General features: G+C 39.5%; 2 protein-coding genes and 1 long non-coding RNA gene across 4 annotated transcripts; 2 read left to right on the top strand and 1 right to left on the bottom strand.

The window, feature by feature from the left end:
• Nucleotides 1-53: 53 nt before the first annotated feature.
• npl (N-acetylneuraminate pyruvate lyase (dihydrodipicolinate synthase)) lies at nucleotides 54-7,561 on the top strand. Its single transcript, XM_024259018.2, has 12 exons — nucleotides 54-524; nucleotides 916-1,006; nucleotides 1,113-1,186; nucleotides 3,455-3,542; nucleotides 3,611-3,668; nucleotides 4,558-4,633; nucleotides 4,716-4,808; nucleotides 4,890-5,035; nucleotides 6,354-6,400; nucleotides 6,472-6,556; nucleotides 6,619-6,658; nucleotides 6,735-7,561. Exons 2-12 carry the CDS (start codon nucleotides 924-926, stop codon nucleotides 6,872-6,874), a joined length of 930 nt encoding a protein of 309 aa, XP_024114786.1. The 5' UTR covers nucleotides 54-524; nucleotides 916-923; the 3' UTR covers nucleotides 6,875-7,561.
• Nucleotides 3,663-10,711, bottom strand: LOC112136957. The gene is made up of 3 exons (XR_004947707.1): nucleotides 10,569-10,711; nucleotides 4,520-10,429; nucleotides 3,663-3,854 (listed from the first exon to the last, which is right to left on the bottom strand). It is a non-coding gene; the product is annotated as an uncharacterized LOC112136957 (long non-coding RNA).
• On the top strand, nucleotides 9,165-17,887 carry sec22bb (SEC22 homolog B, vesicle trafficking protein b). 2 transcript variants are annotated; one of them, XM_024259019.2, is made up of 6 exons: nucleotides 9,170-9,381; nucleotides 10,016-10,027; nucleotides 10,301-10,410; nucleotides 10,493-10,653; nucleotides 14,972-15,118; nucleotides 16,684-17,887. In XM_024259019.2, exons 1-6 carry the CDS (start codon nucleotides 9,307-9,309, stop codon nucleotides 16,836-16,838), a joined length of 660 nt encoding a protein of 219 aa, XP_024114787.1. In that variant the 5' UTR covers nucleotides 9,170-9,306; the 3' UTR covers nucleotides 16,839-17,887. The 2 variants fall into 2 exon arrangements, with proteins under 2 accessions (XP_024114788.1, XP_024114787.1); XM_024259020.2 differs by lacking the exon at nucleotides 10,016-10,027 and having other exon boundaries at nucleotides 9,165-9,381.
• The last annotated feature ends 324 nt before the right edge of the window (nucleotides 17,888-18,211 follow it).

The following is an 18,211-nucleotide window of genomic DNA, read 5'->3' as shown; positions in this document are numbered from 1 at the left end:
GCATTTGAGGGTGGTTCGGAAATTTGACACTTAATCGCCACGCATTTAATGCATCCAACGAAAAGATATTTAGGCGTCGCGACAGGTGTTTTTTCCTAATGTAGTAAAACAAAGCGGACATTTTACTGTCATTTCGATGCTAATTCATATAATCAATAATGTTACTTTTATTTACGCGATTTTCCCAACTCTTATAGAAGCCGATGGTCTAAACCAGTTAAATTATAGCACCTAGTAAGAATAAATATGACAAAATAAAAGAAAAACGTGTGATTTTGTAGTTCAAATATGAAATATTTGCACGAACAGGGTTTTGTATTGGTTCATTTTTAATCTTTTGACTACAACTCCCATGAGTCTGTGCGCTGTCGCCTGACTCCTTGGTCGTCTCACATGACTGGAATGTCAACAAATGCAGAAAAGTGTTGAACTGGCACAAAATCTCGGGGTATAAATTAAAATCGCGGAGTTTTCAGGACAGAGACTTTCTTGCCACAGCACGCGGAGGACTTCCGGTCTTTAAGGTACGCTGAGTCACGTGCACTTTTCCTCCTGCATTCATTTTTGCAGAAATTAGAGTTTTGTATTTAGTGATTTTTATTGGACAGTTAATGCAAACGTATTGTTAGCAGGCAGCGGGTTTTGCCGCTGTAAGTCACAGAGGAGCGATGGATGTATGACAAACAATAAATATGATTATGATTGATTAATTGGAGTTTGAATAATCATGTAAGCCGTTTATTTGACTTATTGATTAGAAATGTCAAATATAAAACGTAATTACATCGTGTAGTTTTTTTATACTGATTCATGGTGTCGTAGACCCTTTAAACACTTAAGATAATATGTTTCCTTTTACTCCTCCGTCATATTTAGTTGATAAGTCGATTAATCTATTCCTGTATTTTTGCATAGAGTTCATTATGTCAACCATGGCGCCTGAAACAGACAGCAGAAAGCTGACCGGGCTCGTCGCTGCCACATTCACTCCGTTCACCACAGAGGGGTAAGGAATCTAACCGTCACCATGTTTTATGTCCCGTAAGCAGAATCTGTTTCCTCCTGTGGGATGTTTAGGTTTCTGATGTTTCCCTCACTCGTTTCTTCATCAGTGAAATCAACCTATCAGTGATTGGTCCATATGTCCAGTACCTGATAGAGAAGCAAGGCGTAAAGTCCATATTTGGTGAGTAAAATAACATTTTAGAAACTTCAGACATCCGTCAAAGTTCATCTTCCCTAAAACTTCACTTAACTTTAAAAAATGTTAAACTTGTTATTTCATCGCTCAAATCTGTTCCTGGAATTCCCAAAATAAGTTAGTGGCTTGAGTCTGATGTGATATATATATAATTTTTCAATTTTCAACAAACAGAGAACACAAACAAAAACAGCTGCAGAGAACAGTGACTGGTGGAAACCAGTTCTATGTAAGATAAATCAGGGACATCAGGAGTTTTCCAACATAGTCCAGAAATCGACAATGTAAGGAGAGTTTTATGGTAAATTAGTGAAAAGGGAAAAAAATTAACTGTTACATCAGTTCTGTACATGATCCAAATGCTCTCACCATACTGATGTGATCTTTAAAAAGGATAAATAAATATATTCACACGAATCATTTGATTTGATTCGATTCATTTTCTGAGTTGTTTCCAGCGTTTGGACAAACGTGTGATTTAAAACGTTTTTCAGCTGCTGCTGCTGTATGGAGCTATTTGGGGCCATAAATATTTGAAACCCAAAAAAAAAAAACAAATTGAAAAAAATATTAGTGTTTGGTAAAAAAGAAAAAAAGGAAAAATGTCCAAAACTTTTTGCTATTCAAAAATAAACTGAATTATTTTCACCTTCAAATGTTCTGTTTTTAAGTTTAAAAACTCAAAATTACCATTTAAAAACTTTTTTTTTCAGTTTCAGCTCTTTCGTTTTTTTGTTTTTGAATCTGAAAATTTCGGTTTCAAAAGTTTTGGCCACGTTGGGGCGGGGCTAACTCTTAGGACCAATCAAAATCACTGAGGGTGGTAACTTCAGTCCCGGTGCGTTCACTGACTCTGAGAACTGTGATAATTACGGTCAGAAAATGTCCGTTTAGTCTGAACTATCATGTCTGAAGTTGTCCCAAGACGACTGTAAAAATCAGAGTTTTATCAAAATCTTTTATTTGGGTTTCAAATATTTAGCTCCATAGGTCCGTTGTGCCGATCAAATCAAACTTATTTCTAAAAAAGTGCGTTTCATGCATGTACAACTCAAAGCACTTTACATTTAAAACATTCACAGTAAACCCAGTAAAACCTCACCCCAGCCTTCACCCTCCCCTCTGTAAACACACGTGACCCATGACCCCCCCACGCGATGAACGCCTATAAAAGGAACTTCTGGGACAGCTGTGTCTGCAGCTCACCCCTCCCCCAGGAGAGGGGGCAAATTTCACACATTTCTGGAACCAGCAGGAGAATGTGAGTTCTTGTTAAGGGAACCAAACAGGGAGGATTCACTGTCTGCTCAGAAAACTCACCGCCACGTGTCAGCCTCCCATTGGCTAATACCTGCACCGGTGGTTATCTTTAGACATTTAACCCCCGCTGGTGGGATGAGCGGCTCCTGATTTCTGTAACAACCACGCAGGAATCCCCTCGATGTTTGAGGAAAAGACGTTCGTCAGTTTGAGTCCAAATATCGTCGTCCATAGAAAACGGTTTATTCCAAAGTCAAGTCAATCGCCTTTTTGTCACAACACGGACGCCGCCGCGTTGGAGCCAGATGTCGTCAGGAGGCAGTGATTGGTCGAGTCGGTCTGAGTCAACATTTCTATGGCAACTACTTTATCCAGTCGGGAGTGAGCTTGTTGGAAGGCCACACCCCCACAAAATCTGTCCAACATTTTGGACGTTGTAGGTGGGGATCCGCAGGCTCCGCCTACTTCTACAGAGGCATCTGATTGGTCAGTTTAGAACTTGAACTACAGACAAAAACAAAACAGAGGATTATGAAGAAGATTTTAAAAAACATATCAGAGCAAAAATGATTATTCTAACCAATAGAATGACTCCATAAAGGCTGTTTATGTCTCTGTGGGACACTAGGGGGCGGAGTCACTCAGCTCTCATATACTGTCCATGGTGACCTTTTCTTGTGGCCACACAGTTTCAGAATCAGCACTATTGAGTCATTCCAGTAGAAACAGAGGAAATGTTCATCAGAGTCTGTCTGGAACAAAAACTGGGCCTGCAGTTGTTGCGTTCTCTTCCATCCGAGTTGAGAAGCTTCTAGGATTAGAGGTTAAAGTGTCATAATGTCTTTTTTTGTCCTCTTAAGTTCTTATTTGCACTGTGAAATAAAAATGTCCAACACTGAAGCTTCTCCAACATATTAGTGAAATTCTCACTTTAGTCGCTGAATCTCATCAGAAAGTCCGAGTTCTGTGAATGACGGTTCTGTGTGGTGACAGTGAACGGCACCACCGGGGAGAGCATGTCTCTGTCCGTGGCCGAGAGGAAGGCTCTGGCGGAGGAGTGGTGCCGGACGGCCCGGGGCAGGTGAGTCTGCATCGCAGCGCCGAGAGCCTCGAAGGGCTGAGGCGTGCTGACCTTCTGCGTGTCCACAGAATGGATCAGGTCATCGTGCACGTCGGCGCCATGAGTCTGAGCGACTCGCAGGATCTGGTGAGTCGCTGCTCCGCTGGCGGGGAACGAATCAAAGTCCTGAGGGAGAAACCTGGGAGTTCAGATCGAAGGTTTTAATCTGAGTAGATCCAGGCTGAGGCCCAAAGCTGCTAACAGACGATTTCAGATGGAAGGAGAACAAACCTCTGAGGGTTCAGGAGCATTTGGAGGAGGTCAAAGCAGGATCTGCTCAAAGAGAACCAAAAAACAGATGGAAAATAAATCCAAAATACATTTGAAGGCAGTTTTAAACTTAAAAATCCAAATGGAAAACTTGAAGTAATTATTAAACATTAATAAAATATTATTGAAAACTTAAAGAAAACAGAACATTTGTCTAAAAGGAAATTTGAAACATAAAAAAAAGCTAAAACTGTTACCAATTAAAAGAAGTTTATTTGTACTTTCATCTTTTTTGTTTTTCCTTCCCAGAGAGCAAAGAATGAAAAGGAAAAAAAAGTAAAGTTGAAATTACAAATAAACATTTTTTTAACTGGTAACAGTTTTAGATTTTTTTTTAAGTTTCAAATTTATGTTTTTTTCTAATTTTCAATACTATTTTCTCACATTTTCATTATTATATTTTCACATTTTCAATAATTCCTTCAAGTTTTCAATATATATTTTCCAGTTGAAACTGCTTTAAATTTTCCTTTTTTCTTCTTCAAATTTTCCGTCTGTTTTTTCGTTCACTTTAAGCAGATCTTGATTTGAACCATCATTTTGCCTCAATACTCATCTAATTAAAACTTCAGACAATTTGCTCACAATGTTGATTAAAACATATTTTCCCATTAAAAAACTGAATTTTCAAAGATCACAGAACACAGAAGTAAGCCTTTGAAATGTACCCTGACTTTGGTTCTCCTGCTTCTCCACGCTCTTCCAGGCGCGTCACGCCGCTCAGATCGGAGCCGACGGAATCGCCGTCATCGCCCCCTTCTTTTTCAAGCCCCAAACTGCAGGTGAGTCTCGCTGTCTGGAGTAGAAACGTGCAGCAAACTCACCTGAGGAAGAAGACCATTCCCTCCTGTCCTCCTCACTCAGAAGCTTTGAGGAAATTCCTGCAGGAAGTGGCTTCAGTGGCTCCATCCGTGCCGTTCTACTATTACCAGATCCCGGCGATCACCGGCATCAACAGTCAGTGACGATGATGATGATGATGATGATGACGATGACCTCTCAGATCACAGGTGAAGACGTTTCTTCTGTCTCCTCCAGTGCCTGTGGTGGACCTGGTGGACGGAATCCAGCAGCTCATTCCCTCCTTCAGGGGAATAAAGTTCTCCGGGAGCGACCTGATGGACCTGGGCCAGTGCGTCCGGCACAGCCCTCCGCAGTGGTCCGTCCTGTACGGCGTGGACGAGGTCAGTGTCCAACAGCAGGCGGGTGGTAGTTGGGTTCAGGCCCTGAGCTGCATGGCGCTCTAGGAGAAACGGGATTTTTGTGTCCACCAATACCACTGTCCGAAAATAAATAAATAAATAAGTTTTTATTTTATTTGAACTCTCAAAATTAAAATAATAACCACTTTAAGCACTTCTGCAGCAGCTGCAGTGTTTAGGTTTTAAAGGTTTATTAAAGGTTTAAGGTTTCTGTTGTTAAGGATTTACAAAAAGAAAACAAAACTAAGTCAGTTAAATTGATCTTTTCCTACCAAAATGGGGGGTGGGGGGGGGGGTGAATTTTCAAGCAACTGCCTGTAAATGAATCAGACAAACGTCTTTGAGTCCGTTTTGCCTTCTCTTCTTTCCCTTTTCACCTTAAAGCTGTCCCTGAGGGCTTGTTTTGTTGCTTTTTCTTATCCTTAAACTTTTAAAGAAGAACTAACAGATAACACAGCACGCCCCCCTCCTCCCCCAACACAGCTTAGACAGCACCAGGAAAAATGATCGTCAAATTTTGAGTTATTTAAGTTAGGTTTTCCATTATTACATTTCTTTTACACCAAATGAACAGTATGTCAAGTTATAAAAATAAATCAATTAAAATATGAATATATTATAGAGAGAAACAAGTATCACCCAGATTTATGCGTCCATTATTCCTGATTTGTAACTCACACAATACATTCTGTCCATAAGTACAAAAATAAAAAGTACAATTTACACAAGTCAAATTAAGATTACAACAGCTTCAAACTAATTACACAGGAAAATGTCTATGAATCCCACGTTAATCACTTGTTACACAAAACCTCAGTTACGCACAAATCTATGGAGAGACTCTTTTCTCTCAGAGATTCTCTGTGAGTGATGCGTTCAAGTACTACTAGAATGCTGGGTCATCAGAGTTTTTTTATCAGCCGTTTTAAACTTAGATTGTCAATAATATCCTGTAAAACGTGACATTTTTCCCACTTTGTTTAACAGATACGCCTAATAATTCATATAAAAAAGTCTAAATAAGTGTTTTAAGAACATGTATCCCTTTAAAAATATAAATATTTTACGTAATTACGTACACACAAATCAGGAATTACAAACGCACAAATCTAGAATACGCACCCACAGATCCAAAGTTCCGCATAAATCTAGAATTCCCTCCAGCAGATGTTGACCTGGGCAGTCGTCGGGGTCGTCTGCGCTCAGGTCCTGGTTGGGTTCTTTGTTAAGCCTCTGAATGTTGTTGATGCTCTGCAACCACACAATCCTCCAAACCTGACGCTGCTGCTTTTTCCCGTAGCAACTGTTGGCGGCGCTGGCCATGGGGGCCCACGGAGCGGTGGGCAGGTCGGTGACTCTCCGTGACGTGGTCCTCACGTCTCTCCGCTCGTGTCTCTCACTAGTGTCTCCTCTTGCAGCACGTTCAACTACATCGGGAGTCACATGAACAAGCTTCTGTCAGCATTTGAGGGGGGGGACCTCATCCAGGCCAGAGCCATCCAGGTACTGCCGATGCGTCTGCTGCTTCATTGGAGTTTGTTTCTTTTGTCTAACTGAGAGTTCAGTTCCAGATGCAGGAGCTGCTGAGTTTTGCTATGAGACTCGGTGAGTGATGTCAGTGACTCTGGGAACCGCGGAGGGATTTTGCTGACGGTTACAGCTGGTTTTCTGTGACTTCCAGGCTTTGACGTCGGCGTGAACAAGCAGCTGATGGCGGAGGTGTCCGGCTTGCATCTGGGGCCCCCCCGCCTCCCGCTGCTGCAGTGTCCTCTGGAGCGCTCGCAGCAGATTCTCCAGAAGTACCGCAGCGTGTTCCCCTAAACCCGAAGCCGACCTGCGTCTCATCAACGGCGGCGGAGTCGTTTCACGCTGGAGGACTGAGAAACAGGCGGTGGTCCCACCTCCAAGACGTCCACTCGGGAGTTTCAGGCACATTTTTAGAAACAGTTACAATTTTTACAAAACTTGAAATGCTCCTTCAGTTAAGGGAAGAACAGTTTTTTATGGAAATTTTTAATGTTTTTACCTTTAAATGTTTCTATTTCATCCATAAAAAGTATGTTTGTTTGTAATGGTGCTAATTCAGACGTTGCTGCTCATCTGCTCCTCCTTTGTGTTTTATAAACCTTTTTATGTGAACACGTGTGTGTTGAAAATTTCACCTAAGATCTTTATAGATCATCAGCATTGATCGGACTTCACCTTTAAATCACTCTTTTTACACTTTTTGAGCCACTTTAACCAACTCTGTGTTTAATTTGACATTTTTGGAAACTTGTGGTGATTGTAAGACTTTAACGCCAGTGAGACTCAGAGAAAAGCTGAACGACTAAATAACAGGCATCACAAAGAAAAGATTTCTTCGCTTGTTTGTGTTTTAGTTTTCTCTTTATTCTGAAAGGCAGTAAAAGGGAAAATAATTTCGTATTAAAGATTGTATTTTAGAAAATGTTTCGTTACTTTGTGTCACTAAAAGTCTAATAAATCTATGATGTTTTCTCTCATAAATTCACGGCTGTCTCGTCTATACTTAATCATCGCTGGTTTCAGTGTAACCACACAGGAAGGAAGAACTCTTATTTATTACCACAAAACAACATGCAAACATGTTGTTTTAATGACAGTGGAAGGAGAAAACGTTTATTTAACTTCGCCATCGGTAGGCCCGCACATTTTCCCTCTCAAATGGTTAAAAATAACTGATAGCAAATACAAACAAAGGTGGATTATTTAGTTTAAACACATAATGTAGCCTAACTGTAACATGTAGGGAAAATAACCAACATTTTTCAATTGTTTATATTTTTGGAATATAATATCTTTAATATATTTCAAGTATGATTTTTATGTAATCGTTACTCCAACATAGTATGACAGTGTTAGGGACACGTTAAAGAAGAAAAACAGACAAATATATGAGAAATAAATCAAAACTGTCGGAGCACAAAGTTGTACAATTATAAGAACAAAATCAACAATTTACAAGAATGAACACAGAATTTAAGCTTCAAGAAATCATAGTTTTAGAGAAAAGAAATTGGGCTTTTTAAAAAAATAAAATGTTACCTGTTGGTTTAAATATGTAAAGACAACCAAACGTCACGTTTGTTTATGTTGTAAACAGTTCATTAAAACTAGATTTTAATTTGATTGTATTATTTCTCAGGAACAGTGAGTTCACAGCTCACAAACTTCATGGATCTGCGTTTGGCCTACTTGTAAATGTTTTGTTTGTTTAAATACAACTTTATTTTCCAAAAAGCATGACTTTGTAAAATTAATCATTTTTAAATCATAAATTTAGTTTTTTATTCTGATGAAATGTAATAACTGCACAACTTTTGTTTCGTGAAATGTTACATTTTCCTAAGACGTTTAGGAAGATCTCTGATGACCTGATAACTGTATTCTCGTAAAATTTTGTCTTTTTCCCTCATCATCGTTTAATGACCCGATTCTCGTAAAACGCTGATATTATACCTCAGACTTTTATTATTTTTTTCTTCATAATACTTTATTCTTGTGAAATTTTGACCTCTTTCGTTATACTTTTTTTTCTAAATTTATAAATTTACTCTTGCAAATGTTTGACTTTTTTCTCCTAATTTTACCACAAATTCTCACGAGTTTACAACATTATTCTCGTCAAGCTTCTTTTCTCTCATCACAGTTTTATGAGTTTATAGGCCTACTCAATTTTTCTCCTCATAACTTTGAAGCTTTATTATTGTAAAATTTAGACTTTTTATTTACTACTTCTTGAATATTTGTCCTTTTTGTTCCCGTAATTTACGATTTTTTTCTTTAAAAAATGACGTTTTTCGTCATAAGTTTACTATTTTATTCTTGTAGAAGTTTGACGTTCTCCCCGACGTTGTCCTCATAATTTTACGCCTTTTCCCCTCGGATTATGTTCATGTTGACCCTAAAACTCCGTCGTAATTTAGCTTCTGTGATTTGTGTTTAAAAATCCTTCCATAAGTTGATCTTTTGTTTTAAAAACACGGCAAAATGTACAGAAAATGCTGGAAGAACCGTTTGAATCGAGGGCGGAACTCTTCTGCCGGGACTTTGGTTCCGCCTGTTTTCCGGTCGACGCCATTTGGCTGCTGCACAGAAAGCTGCGGCGTTTCCGGCCAGCTCAGCGCGTCTCTTGCGGTGTTGTCACTTTTTACGAGCTGTCACGCACGCGCTGCTGCCAGCTCACCGGAGCACTTTGAGGGCCGCGGAGGGTCAGCGGAACACCGGCGGAGATGGTGCTGCTCACGATGATCGCCAGGCTGGCGGACGGACTTCCGCTGGCCGCCTCCATGCAGGAGGACGAGCAGGTTGACGGTTTTAGCCTTCATTTCTCTCTGCGTTCGGGCTGCTGTTAATTCCTTATTGATTCACCGTAACATACGATAGATAAACTCTATTGATCCGAGCCGGTACATTGGATCGTTCCTAGTCTGGAGCGACACCGGAGCTCTCAGTTTCCAGCTGCGCCGCCGCTCCCGGGGCTCCGTTTGACCGAACACCGTCCAAGATGAGGCCGCTGAGCGTCTTCAGGTGTTTCTGGGCTCTAAAGCTCCGTGAGCATCGCATCACTGTCGTTTCTGCTTCAACATTTCTCACTCATCCAGGCCTGTAGAAACGGACTCTCTCCATTATTTACTACAGTCTCTGTGATTTTTAAATGAATAATTGAATAAACTCAGTGAAAATACTGGAAAGTTTTAGCTTTAAAATAAAAAAAAACGAAATCATTAAAAAACGTCAAACGTACGTAGTTTCAGGTAACTGCAATTACACCGTTTGTCCACCAGATGGTGATGTGTTTTCAGCGTCTTGGACGGATCCTGACAGTAAACGTTCATGTTACTTTTCTGACTTGAGCTTCATTAGAAGTCTGAGGTGTTTTATTTTGAAATGACGGAAGTCTAACTTCTTTTCCTTTACTGTCTTGTTGCTTTCCTGAAGGGAAGTGAGAAGGTTTGTGTCCTCTGCCTTGTGCTCCCGTGTGTCTGTGCTGCTGCAGTGATGGAGAGGATGTGGTCTCAGTGTTTGATGTGAACGTTGTCAGAACCGGCGTCAGTCTGTGCGTCCGGCGCTTTGTGAGCAGGGACACTCCCACGCCCGCTCTGTGGGCGGTCTCTGCTCTCGACTAGAACCCGGTCGCCGTGATGTCCTCCACCTGGACCTACCTGAGCTTCTTTTGGGTGCGAGGCGTCCGTGGTGACGGTGGGTGTTCTTGTGTCGCTCCAGCTGGGTCGAGATCTGCAGCAGTACCAGAGCCAAGCGAAGCAGCTCTTCAGGAAGCTGAACGAGCAGAGTCCGTCACGCTGCACTCTGGAGGCGGGCTCCATGGCCTTTCAGTGGGTACAAGCAGGAATGCTGTTCAATTTCAGGGCAAAGAAACCCAATAAATAAGAGAGATGATGCTGCGTCTCCTTCCAGCTACTGCATCGAGAAAGGAGTGTGTTACCTGGTGCTGTGTGAAGCCAGCTTTCCTAAGAAGCTGGCCTTTGCTTACCTGGAGGACCTGCAGGCGGAGTTTCATGAGCAGCACGGGAAGAAGGTCCCGACAGTCTCCCGGCCGTACTCCTTCATCGAGTTTGGTAAGAACTCTGCATGTGATGATGCGTGGACGCGGTTATGGAAAGATCCATTTTAGATCTATTGATCTGTAAACGGTTGGTGAGCTAAAGTCAGAGAGAAACCACATGAAGAGCAGATGGTAAAGACCTGAAGACACACCCCAATGGAAATGGTGTTTGTAACCCTTCTGCTCTCTTTGGGGTCATCTGGACCCCAAAGAGAGCAGAAGGGTTCATGTGTTTTTGGAGCTTTTTCCTTGTAGTGGAGAACATGTGTACAATAATTTAAGATTAAAACTATTTCTGAGTATTTCTTTATTCAAGTATTAATCAGGAGTAGATAAAAAGCTCAGCTTTGTGATGCAGCAGTGGGCGGGGCCACAAGCTCCCAGCTCTACCCCATTCTGACCCATCCACTTGTAGACAAATAGATCCATGAACATCCTTGTGTTCCTCGTCTGAGCTGGAATCTGGATCAAAACAGTTTATTTTTGTTTGCTTTTGTTTTGCTACGCTACTGTTAGCTTGGGCTTGTGAGGTGTAATAAGCTAGCGAGGACAGTGGAGATCAGGGGGTCAAACTCAATCGCACAAGAGACAAAATCCAAAACAAACTCAGGTCACGGGTCGAACAGGAAAAACATTTACTGAACACTCTAAAACTACATTTTGAAACTTTAAAACCGTAACTTTGTAACATAATTATGAAGTATATACATAGCATTAGCTGTGATAACACTAGTGTGAATGCTGGAAGCTGAATTGGGCTGTTGAATATGCTGAAATTCACAGCTGAAAACGCTGAAGCTGATAGCCAGCTTAAATATTAGCTAAATGAAAATTTCCCTAAAATAAAATAAAAAATAAGTTAGGTTAGCCAAAACAACTACCATGAAGCTAAAATAAAAGCTAAACTTCAAAATATAAAAAAAAACTAAAAAAAAGCTTAAATTAGACAAAACAGCTAGCATGTAGCTGAAATATTAGCTAAACTAAAATTGCCTAAAAATCTTAGTAAATGCCAAAAAATCAAAAAAACTATCAAAATGCCAATTTTTAAAACTGTAACTTTTTAACATAATTATAAATAATAAAAAGGCAGGAATATTATTCCAGAATAAATCAACTTAAACCTTAAATAATTTTCAATATTTTACTCTCCATAAAAATATATTTTGTCAAAATTATACAAGTTAGAAATGAGAGCATTAATAACAATAGAATAAAATGATCTGGAGTGCCGGATCCGGCCCCCGGGCCTCGACTTTGACACATGTGGTGTACACAAAGGGCTGATGGGAAATTAGAGAACCTAACTTCCGCGCAAACAGTCCCGCCCACAACGCAGGAGAGAATTCCTGATAAACTGCAGTTTCCATTTAAATAGTCTTACAAAACAATAATACATTTCACATTTAATGTCAAAAGTTACATTTTTTCGTCTAAGATTATTTCAATCAAGTGATGTAATGTTATTGTCTAATGTTATGCACTCATACGCTGAATACACACCTAAAGCATCACGGCACAGACCACAAACGAGATGAGAAGCAGCAGTTTTTCTCACAAAATGTTATTTTTTTCAGTTTTTAAACATGTGAATATTACAAAAAAGGAAATGAATTGATAAAACGGGAAATAAATAATGAAATGGGAAAATTGGTCTTAATTTTTGACATGCATGGCATTAAAAATTCTTAAAAAGTCTTAAATACAACTTGAAGAAACTTATAGGAACCCTGTAAACCTCTGCCGCGCTCCAGAAAATATGTCGTAACCCTCTCAGGGCAGCCATTGCAGATTTTTTTTACTGTTTCTAAAACTTAATCATTCAATCATTCAGAATCCTTCAACAACAGGGTTAGGGTTAATATCCAACAATCCTTTGCAGTTTATCAATGTCATTCTGACACATTTGGAATTCATTTTGAGCCTCATTTATCACAAAAAATCAATTTATTAACAACCAGAACTAAAGTGTCGTTAAGTTATAATCCACTGAAACATAAAGCAGATTCAAGTTTTTAAATTGATCCTCATGGTTTTAATAAATGGTCGGTGTCACTTCAGTAGCTCTGACGTAGGTTTTGTTGGTTATACTTATGAATTTGTTGCTGAAATGCACCAGAAACAGTAAAATAAACAGTTTTTTAAATATATATCATTGATGACTCTACACCAGGCATGTCAAACATACGGCCCGCGGGCCGGACCCGGCCCATTGGATGATTTAATCCGGCCCGTCATAAATTTCTGAGTATGTCAAAAAAAGAAGCGAGTCACTAGCTCATTTCTATCAAAAGTTATGATTTTTTAAAATAAATACAAACCAAATGCTCCCTCCGGCCGCTAGAGGGCAGTAAATGTGTTAAAGAGCTCACGTCCAGCATGCGGCACTGACACGAGTTAGTACCAGGCGTCCGAAGGCACCGGATCGTCCAGATTTGGATAAATATAAAGACAACATAACAGATTTGCTGCGAGAGTTTGAGCGGAGGTTTCAGGTTTTCAGTGAACTTGAGAACAAATTCGGCTTTTTTCGCTCGCCATTTACAGTGAAGCCTTCTGATGTGCCAGCTGACATTCAGCTCGAGCTTATTGACTTGCAGTGCGATTCCGCTATGAAGGATAAATTTGGGTCCGTGGGATTGGATACGTTTTATCAGTATCTTGGGGCAGGTTACCCCAAATTAACAGCCGTGGCTGCAAAGGTTCTCTCCATGTTTGGGACTACTTATCTTTGTGAACAGGTGTTCTCTGTGATGAACAATAATAAAACAAAGCAGCGCTCAAAGTTAACAAATGAACACTTGAATGACATTGTTAAATGTGCTGCTACTCAGGATTTGACACCTGATATCGAGGCACTTGTAAAGGCAAAAAGATGCCAAGTTTCAGGAGCCAGCAGCAGCAAGTAGACTGCAGGAGTGCAGTGAGAGAGAGAAAAAAGTGTGATGACATGACATTTGTTTGCACTCATAAATACAGATCATTAAAAATAAGATTAATCTGGTTTCATATTAAAGACAATTAATATTTTGCAGTATATTCTCAGCTTCAGTAGGCCCAGCCTAGTAGTTTGAGCTGATGTAGTCTAATCTTATTGCCCATGCACTGCTAAAACTTTTATTTTGTATTTTTATTTATTATTATATATTTTTATTTATTATTATTTCAAAGCAGTATGATAATTAAGGCAAAACATTTTTTTCATAGCTCCCACTTGAGTTTGTTTAGTGTGGTGAGTTGGTTCAGGTGTAAAACTGCATTCACTCAACTGTTAAAATAAACCAGTTGTTAACACATTCAATGCCAAACATGAAAATAATTTTTTTCTCCATCGTTTGTGAATAAATGTGTTGTGCTTAGAAAAGATCCCTTGTCATCCGTGATTATAATATGTAGGGTAGGGTACAAATTTAGGCTGAATGATAAAGCATAGTACTGAAAAACAAAGCTAAATAGTTGGAGTTGACATTCTTTTACTGATCCGGCCCACCTGAGAACAGAAAGTCTGGATCCGGCCCCAGAGCTAAACTGAGTTTGACATGCCTGCTCTACACTTTCTACTGCATCTGCTGCATCTGACATGATCCTATAATAATAATTAATAATAATCCTATGATCCTGTGGTGTAGGATGTCTTATTTTGAAAGGAAGTCATCCAAAACTTTGTAAAAAGTTACAAACTATTTATTTAAAATATCTATTTAAAATTTGTATTTATAAAAAAAGTATTTTTGTATTCACATTTATGTATTATTAATACAAAAAAACACAATAGTTTATTTAAATGTATCATGTCAATAGCAAAAATAAATATAAATCAGTATCTTATTTTCTAAAGGGTGAGTGAAGACTTTGTGGCTCCTGGTGGGTTTTGGACCCGAATGGTTCTTGAAGTGTTGAAGGATGCAGACCCCAGACCTAAACAAAGCTCAGTGTATTTGTAGTGCACCACCTATGGGTAGAGGCCAGAATCACAGGGAACATGAAACATTAACATTAAACCTTTATTTATCCAGGTAGGTCCATTGAGAACAATTTCTCATTTACAACCTGAGTTTTCTTATTAAGGATTATCAGTATAATTTATTCCAGTTTAACCCTTTAACTACCCAAAAAACAAACTAAAAAATCACCAAAAAACGTATTTTTTCTGCTGCCTACTGCCTTGGTACGGAGCCCCTATAGAGACACTGAATTAAAAAAAATGAAAGTCAATTTTTTTTTGCCTAAAATACACAGACTGTCAGATTTTTTTTTTATCCTCAATTTTTAGAAAAACAAATTCTGGTTAGTAGCTGGTTAGTTTTTCACAGTGACCTTCTGTCCTTCAGACACCTACATCCAGAAAACCAAGAAGTCCTACATCGACAGCCGAGCCAGAAGGAATCTGGGCAGCATCAACACGGAGCTGCAGGACGTGCAACGGATCATGGTGGCCAACATTGAAGAAGTCCTTCAGAGAGGAGAAGCTCTGTCTGGTGAGGCCCCCCTCCCTCAGCGAGGCCTGCATCTACGGGGGTCTGATATGGAAGCGTTTGGGACTCATAATTCAAAATAAAAGTCAACAATGGAAATGCTTTTCGTTTTCACAACCTTAAATGAAATGAAAAAGCATTTCTCTGAATGACTTTTTCTTTTTCTTCTTCAACTTCGCTCATCCCATAACTTCATTAAACTGACAAAGAAAATAGCATAAAGTGAAAAAACAATCCTGTGAACGGCTTTTCCATTTTCTTCATCATCACCGCCCATTCTGTGACATCATTAAATTAAATAAAAAAATAATTAAAAGGACTGAAAAAACACCAGGGGGTCGGCTGCAGCCTGAGAGCCGCGGCGGGAGCAACAGACTGTCGATCGATGAATCCCGCTTGTCCCAGAAAAAAACACCAGTTAATTGTAAATGATGAGATAATTCTTTGAGCTCGTTTGTCCTCTTCTTTCCCTTTTTTACCTTTGCACTACATAAGTCAATGAGAACGGCGTGTCGTTTGCCGATAGCACCAACCACAGCAGAGGAGGAGGAGCTCTGACGTCATCGTCGTACGCCTCTCAGAACGACTGACTCAAACTGATTTATGAGACACTTTTTGAGCAGTGAGACGTGAATCCAAAAGAGCATTCTTCATTGGTTTTGTCACTTTATGTCACAGAATGAGCGGTGATTATGAAGAAAATGGAAAAGTCGTTTGGTGAATTGCCTTTTTTTTATTTTAGGGACAAATAATGAAGTTACATTGAGAAAATGAAAATGCATTTCTGTTTATGCATTTTAATATTTAAGTGAGATATTTCTAATTGAATTTTGGTAAAAATTTACAAAAAAACGTTTTGAAAATGAAATTTCAAATGCCATTTTTAAAAATCATTAAAATTAAGTTACAAAATGAGCGGTGTTGAAGAAAAAGAAAAAGCTGTTTGGGGGGATTGCTTTTTTTGATTTAAGAGACAATGCAGTTACATTCGGAAAATGAAAACGCATTTCTGTTTATGCATTTTAATATTTAAATGTGATATTTTTGATTGAATTTTGGTAAAAAATTTACTAAATAACTTTTTGAAAATGAAATGTCAAATGCACTTTGTTTTAATCATTTTAAGTAAGTTACAGAATCAGGAGTGTTGAAGAAAAGGCCATTTGGACTGTTGCTTTTTCATTTAATTTTAGAGACAAGTAATGCAGTTAAAGTGTGAAAATGAAAAAGTATTTCTCTTAATCAATTTTAATCTTTAAATTTGATATTTTTAATAGAATTTTGGTACAGACTTACTAGAAAACTTTTTGAAAATGAAACGTCAAATGCGATTTTCTTTATCATTATTATTGAGTTACAGAATGAGCGGTGTTGAAGAGGAAAAAGAAAAAGCCATTTGGACTGTTGCTTTTTCATTTAATTTTAGAGACAAGTAATGCAGTTACATTGAGAAAATGAAGAATCATTTCTAGAATGGACTTTTATTTTAATTATGAGTCAGAAACGCCTCCATAGCCTGAGGACTCCTCGGCCTGACTCTGGATCTTTGGATCTTCTCCTCCCTGCAGCTTTAGACTCCAAGGCCAGCAACCTGTCCAGCCTGTCCAAGAAGTACAGGAGCGACGCCAAGTACCTGAACACCCGCTCCACCTACGCCAAGCTGGCTGCCGGGGGGGTCTTCTTCATCATGCTGATTGTTTACGTGCGCTTCTGGTGGCTCTGAGCCGTGAAAGACGAGAACGATCCCTCCAGTCCTGTGATAGGACTTCACAAACTTAAGACCCGCCCATTTTGACCTCACCTGACCGGAGGACAAAACCTTTTCTTTCTTTTTAAAAAAATCATTAATCTGTATTTCTCAGTTCTAGATTGGAGAGGCGTGCACGTGTTTGTGTGCATGTGTGGCGACTGATTAATGTAGCGCTTAAGGGAGGAAACGCTTGAACTAATTTAAATTTTGATGACATCACAGGTGGGCGGGGCTGAAGAGGAATTGCAGAAATGATTGGAATGGTCTTTTGTTCCTCCCCCCCCTACATTATGGGATGGTGAAACTGTAATGAGTGGGAGGGGCTTAAACCTTTTTATTTTAGTACAGAAAGTCCAGAAATGATCTACAGCTGGTGGAGCAGATCCTGAGCTAACGGTTGACTTAAACATAATTCCACTAATCCATAAATGTGGTTTAATCTCACGTGAAAGTTTATCTTAGGCGAGCTGGTTCCGTTCTGCTAGAGTTTTGGGTTGAATGTGGGCGCTGGCGGATCTCCGGTTTCTGTCTCTGAACCGCGTTCCTGCAGTGACGGGAAATTTCATCTCCTCACATCTCTATGTTTAAGTTTGTTTTGTGTTTGATCTCATTTTAAATAAAGATCTGAGACGTTCAGCTCAGACTGAAGACAGTCAAACCCTTCAGTAATCCTTCTGCATCTGGAGTCCACTGGACCGCCAGCTGTCCTATAAAGAGCAGTTCTGTGGATGTCCTAGAGGGGGCGCCGTGCTTACCTCAGCTTTCCTTTAGCTTCAGAGTCCCAGCGTGGAACCCGCAGCGTCTCCATAAGCTTCAAGCTTCTGATCGGCTTGAAGAATTTGAAAGCTCTTGAGGAATGTTGGTCTGGATCAGGAGACCGCTGAGAGTTCTGATGGTTCCTCAGAACGTCTTCCTGCCACTCGCGCAGCACTTTTCACTGAGAAGGTTCTGGGGCGGGGGTCCGCTCCAGTTCAGTAAAGTTAACTTTGAAGTGGACTCCACAATAAAAGAATTTGCACAAACATCGTTTCTGTTGCTGGTTTTTGCATCGTGATGAAAAAATGAAAAATTAAATCAGAAAAAAATGTTTCGAAGGTTTCTAAAGAGAAAAGCTACGGAGAAGACTTCATAAGATGAAGGTAATATTTGTTTTGTCTTTTAGAAAATTATTCAGCTAAAATCAGCTAAAAATATATTTATTTTCCAAACCTGTAATGTCCCGTGTGGGGTTGCTGGAGACTAGAAAAGTTGCATTAGCTGCAATAATGCTAATGTGAATGCTCTTTACTGAAAGTAGTCGGTCAAGATGCTAAAGCTTTTTACTAAAAATGCAAAATGTTAAATTT

Source organism: Oryzias melastigma, linkage group LG4 (genome assembly GCF_002922805.2).
Source record: "Oryzias melastigma strain HK-1 linkage group LG4, ASM292280v2, whole genome shotgun sequence".
Taxonomy (NCBI): Eukaryota; Metazoa; Chordata; class Actinopteri; order Beloniformes; family Adrianichthyidae; genus Oryzias; species Oryzias melastigma.
Note: the sequence above shows the minus strand (reverse complement) of the source record. Positions and strands in the feature narration are given on the sequence as shown.